We start from the raw sequence: 5293 nt of genomic DNA, 5'->3' as shown, positions 1-5293 counted from the left end.
GTCGTCGACAATTAAAAAAAAAGAAGAGACAAGAGTGCGTCTGAAAATGTAAAGCGCAAATTTGAAGGTAGTTCAACAAAGGATATAATCTCCAGCTGTACGGGGACACAAACTGTGAAGGACGCAGTAATCCTCACGCTCGCCGCGTCTCTTTATGACGCTGTCAGATGCTACGCTCATTAGCTGAACAAGAGTTTCCACTTTATAGTACACTGGCACACGCCCGCGACTTTGCCCGTGTTCAATTCCAACTTTTACTAAAATTTTAATGATCCGAAACTTTTTCTTGGTACTTAAATATTTTTTTTTGTTCCCTATTATACTTGATTTCATTACAATGTAGCTTACTTATTTAGCTTAATTTAAATCTAAACTACTATATTTTAAGCTGTTGCATAGCTTATCGCAGGCTTTAAGCGAGGCAACCGAATCAAGAAATTCCGTAACGAAAATACACCTTACACCCAAGCCGTGCATCAAGTTAACACATTTCGACGTTGACGCAACAGGACAAGTAGGGCAAACATAAGAGTTCGATTGCAGGTCAACGCAAAGACATTTTTTATTAATTTTCATTTATTTATTCTTTATTTTTTATTATTTTGTGAAGAAAAAAATACATAAATAAAATAAATAAATAATTATAATTATTTATTCAATAGCTTTATCGCGCTTTTTAATAGGTAGGTACTTGAAAAAACGTAATTATTTCAAAATCACAGACAGACATTTTAATTTTATTAATATTATATTACGTCTTGATAAATATTTCAAACGGTGAAGGAAAAACTTCGCGATGAAACCTGCATAACTGAATTTTCTTAGTTCTCTACGTGTGTGAAGTCTGCTAATCCGCATTGGACCTGCGTGGTGGACTATTAGCCCAACCGCTCCCATTTTGACACGAGACTCGTGCTTAATAGTGAGACGAACATGAGTTGTTAATATAGGCTAACAACTGGACAAAGGCAGTCAATAATGAATGTACGAAGGCAAGTCATTGTACCGTACATGGCGGAATTTGTTAAGCCAAGCCCAATACGTACATCTATCATCGCACGTCGTGTACACCATAAAAACCATGTGACAATACCGTCTTGAGTACGGAGTCCTGATTGATGGTGCCGCCCCGTCGATTGAAACACTTTTATACATTACGACATCCTTACGACATTTTTTATGTGTATTTAAAAGAAATAGGCCTAAGATACTCACCTCGACATATTTCTAAAAGAGGGACAGACGAATGTTGACCAATAGCGGGAGAGTTAAAAAAGCGCTCTCTCTCTCTCTCTTTCTTTCACTGCGGCCAGACAAAACTAAGACTGCGGCTGCGAGTCGAATTTTGGTCGACAATATGTGTTTGTCTCTTCAAGAAAGATGACGTTGACGCATGTTAGGCCTATGCATTTTAGACGTTAATTAAATAGGGAATAATAGATTTATTTTGCTATTATCCGCGAAAACGGACGTACCCAAGCGACAACATCGCCGTCAGAAGGCTATTCGTAAAGATCTTTTCAATTCGCCAGTATGCATCTCGATTTCGTCCCTACATTTCTCTTTCTAACTTCTTCTATTGCAGATAGAAAGAGATAGAGACAATTTTTGACCCTAAACTTTTCTTCAATAAGGCGACGCGAGGTCTTTTGGACCCCGTAACTTTTTAATTGAACTTTGAACTTCATTCTTTTAGTGCGGTACTAAGTCAAAGAGACGCAATACTAGAATTGGTAGACCACGGAACTCATGCTTATTCATTTCATTAATCATCTTCTGCGAGTACAAATGAATGTCTGCAATATACACGATAGAGAAGAAACATTTAAGTAGAGGAACCTATCATTAGCATCACCACAACTAATATGCGTACTAGGCAGTGGCTAGCGTGCCTTAGCAGGACTCTGTATTCAAATTAGTTTAGGGGCTCTATAAACGAGCGGCAAATCCCGAATAATCTCTTTAGTTTTTGATTTACTTCAACCTAACTTTTTCACCACAAAGTTATAATTTCTGATTTTTGCTTTTTTTTCTGGGAAGCATCTCCACAGATTAAGTATTGTAATGTAGATTACTTTTAATAAATTTTGCTTTAACACTTAGGGGGCCTCTATGGTCCGTGGGCCCTGGATAATTGACACGTTCGCTGAGGCACTGATTTTTCTGTTCTTTCCTCTGGTGCGGTACGAGGTTTTCTGACCTCATACTAAAACTTTGTAGTGTGGTATCGACTCGTAACTCTTGAAGGCGCTAGGTGTACGAGGTCAATTGACCACGTACCGCAACGAACGTGTTAATACAGCTGATCAATGGCCGTTTATCAATTCGATAGGCTGATAGGGGCGTAGCTACCGAGCTACACTTCTGGTACGAGGTCACTTAGTGGTAGTTCAGACACGGCGGATTCCGCGCGGTTTCAAACAGCGCGGTTGAACCGCGCGGATCCTAATTACATTAGCGCCTTACAAATCGTTAAAACCTGTCCGCACGGATTGACAATCCGCGCGGCTCCCGCCACTCAACCGCTAGAAAATGAATTCGCGCGGTCGCCGCTCGGTTTTATTTACTTGACGTACCTAGAGGGCGTTCAGTTGCTCCGCGGAAGCCGCGCGTATCGGACGGTGACAATGGATCGCTTCGACACCGAGCTATTCATCGATGAGGTGGAAAAAAGACCTGCTTTGTGGAACATCCAATGTGCAGAATATTCTAACAAAACGATTAAAAACGGAGCTTGGCAGGAGCTGGTGGAGATTTTTGGAGAAAATGAGGATTCTTTGGAAAAGAAGGTTCTTTTTGGTCAGTAGACATTTAATTATACATTTTACCAGGGTAGTTTACATGTTTTGTAATAGACAGCCCACCCCAAATAACTGAAATGTGTATAACGTTGTTTGGCGGTACGTAACGAGCGCGGGAAAACTATCACGTTACCACAGTAACGTATAGCTATTAACTGTAATATGTACAACCCACCAACGCGACGCGCCATCTTGAGTTTAGTTATTTGGCGCGAACTGTAACAATTTTAATTTCATATTTTCGTGTCTTGCCATTCTACACGACCCTCATTCACAAAGTAATTAGCATATTTGTCTCTAATGTTTAATGATGATGGTGTACCCCTTCCTGCATGTAATGTAATAAGATTACTCATTGGCGCAGTATGTAAAGTATCTTCATACTGTATACCATCTCTAGTTCTAACAAAATTGTGTAGCACGCAACAGGCCTTTATTATGTCTTCGGCAAAGTCTATATTCACGTTTATAGGCCTATGAAAAATGCGCCACTTGTTTGCCAGAATTCCAAAAGTGCATTCAATAAAACGTCGAGCTCTTGATAACCTGTAATTAAATATTTTTTTTTCGTATGATAGCCCTTTACCTGCATAGGGTCGCATTACATTTTCGGATAAACCAAACGCTTCATCGCCAACTATGACGTATGGCAATGGTTTAGGATCTGTTTCAGATATTGGTTTAGGTTTTGGTATGTGTAATGACTTTTCTATTAACCTTTTATAAAATGCTGATTTTTTAAAAATTGCAGAATCACTACTTTTTCCGTAAGATCCGATATCTATGAAAGTAAAACAATAGTTACTATCACAAAGTGCCAACAGTACTATGGAAAAAAAAGTTTTGTAATTATAATACAAAGAACCCGAATCTTTGGGTTTTGTAATCCTTATATGCTTGCCATCTATGGCGCCTATGCAATTGGGAAAATTTGCATATTTTTCAAAATCTTTAGCTATTTTCTTCCATATATCTTCGCCGGGTTCAGGCATGACGTTTTTTGTGACTTTTTCCCACAGAGCTTCACATACTTCACGGACAATTCCTGTGATTGTAGATTTGCCAAGACGAAAGTTGTAATGTAGTTCTCCAAAGGAACAACCAGTACCCAGATATCTGAAAAATAAAATATTAATCTGTATCGTTTTGAAAGTCTGCCGGGTCCGCTAGTTAAAGCATAATGAGTGTCTTGAATTACCTAACCGCTACTGTATTTATATTTGTTAAAGATAGTGATTTCTGTTCCAGGTGTATCATTACAAAAAAAATGGAAGAACATCCGTGATGCTTATAATAAGGAATTCAAGAAAGGCAAATCAATTCCTTCTGGTTCTGGTGCATGTAAAGGTTCAAAATACATGTATTTCGACCGGCTTTCTTTTCTTCAGAAGACGATAGAAAACAAAGAAACTATCACAAACATAGATGAAGCCAAAAATGAAGAAATTCGGAACATTGACCAAAAGCTAGATAATTTTGTAAATGCACGTGAAATACAACCGGTACCCAATAAAAGGAAGAAAACTAAAATTACTTCAGAAGAGCGATTGGCTGACATATTAGAAAATAGTATTGAATCAAGAGATAAAATACAAAGACAAATACAAGAAAGTATGTCAAAGCAAGATGATGATGATAAACTTTTTTGCATGTCATTGTATAAAGAGTTAAAGAAAGTTCCAGAAAATAAACGATTGGCTACTAAAATTGAATTGCTCCAGGTAATACAGAAAGGGCAGAAATTACCATCGCCTATTCATATCACGAGCCAGCAAAACACGCCTAATGCAGTATTTTGGCAAAACCAACAATATTCAAACCCACAAGGATATTTCACTGAATATTCTACAATAGTACCAGGAGAGTCTCCATCGCCTTTATCATGCAATAGCACTGACGATTCACAGTCTTCTATAGTACAAAATATATATTCTGACGTATAAAATAAATATCTTACCTTAATGTGATCACGAGTTTTTCTTCTGGGGACACGCTTGACCTCATATGGGTATCATTAGATTCAATTTGTTTACTCATCATTTCTAATAATTCATCAAATGAATTTATCGACATTCTCAAATAATTGAAGAATTTTGGTTCAAAACTTCTTAATTTTGGATATAAAGTCTGAAACTGACCATGAGTAAACCGATCGCGTAATATTGGATGCACCCAATACTGCCGTTTCTTCTTTCTTTCTTTTTTACGGAGCAACAAGTACACACATATTGCTTCTTCGACTTCCATGATTGGACTGTCACCCTATGCGAATAACGGCACTCCGCATGTACATCCGCGCCTGTCTGAACACTTGCGTTTAGAACCGCGCGATTTGCATCCGCGCGGAATCCGCCATGTCTGAACTACCACTAAACCTCATATCGCATCGAACACGAGACCACGTCAATCGTGCAATATAAAAACGTCATTATACGCGCTCACCGGTTGTGTCAATCGCAAGCTCGATATTAAATCCACGCCTGATTGATAGT

At 38.4% G+C, this 5293-nt stretch overlaps 2 protein-coding genes across 2 annotated transcripts; one reads left to right on the top strand and one right to left on the bottom strand.

Annotated features, from left to right (window-relative positions):
* Positions 1 to 2484: 2484 nt before the first annotated feature.
* Positions 2485 to 4762, top strand: LOC128198233 (uncharacterized). The gene is made up of 2 exons (XM_052882502.1): positions 2485 to 2799; positions 4050 to 4762. The coding sequence occupies exons 1-2, from the start codon at positions 2628 to 2630 to the stop codon at positions 4742 to 4744; spliced, it is 867 nt and encodes a 288-aa protein (XP_052738462.1). The 5' UTR covers positions 2485 to 2627; the 3' UTR covers positions 4745 to 4762.
* On the bottom strand, positions 2823 to 5048 carry LOC128198232 (uncharacterized). Its single transcript, XM_052882495.1, has 2 exons — positions 4759 to 5048; positions 2823 to 3917 (listed from the first exon to the last, which is right to left on the bottom strand). The coding sequence occupies exons 1-2, from the start codon at positions 5046 to 5048 to the stop codon at positions 3035 to 3037; spliced, it is 1173 nt and encodes a 390-aa protein (XP_052738455.1). The 3' UTR covers positions 2823 to 3034.
* Between the last annotated feature and the right edge of the window lie 245 nt (positions 5049 to 5293).

This window comes from Bicyclus anynana, chromosome 1, assembly GCF_947172395.1.
Source record: "Bicyclus anynana chromosome 1, ilBicAnyn1.1, whole genome shotgun sequence".
Classification (NCBI taxonomy): domain Eukaryota; kingdom Metazoa; phylum Arthropoda; class Insecta; order Lepidoptera; family Nymphalidae; genus Bicyclus; species Bicyclus anynana.
The sequence above is the reverse complement of the archived record's forward strand: the minus strand, read 5'-3'. Positions and strand labels throughout refer to the sequence as shown.

What these genes read in the sequence shown, in the direction of transcription:
- LOC128198232 (XM_052882495.1), bottom strand. Translation starts at nt 5,048, where the DNA reads ATGGAAGTCGAAGAAGCAATATGTGTGTACTTGTTGCTCCGTAAAAAA. An exon ending in AAACTCGTGATCACATTAAG is followed by an intron (nt 3,918 to 4,758) that starts GTAAGATATTTA and finishes TTTATTTTTCAG; the next exon opens with ATATCTGGGTACTGGTTGTT.
- LOC128198233 (XM_052882502.1), top strand. Translation starts at nt 2,628, where the DNA reads ATGGATCGCTTCGACACCGAGCTATTCATCGATGAGGTGGAAAAAAGA. An exon ending in GGAAAAGAAGGTTCTTTTTG is followed by an intron (nt 2,800 to 4,049) that starts GTCAGTAGACAT and finishes TTTCTGTTCCAG; the next exon opens with GTGTATCATTACAAAAAAAA.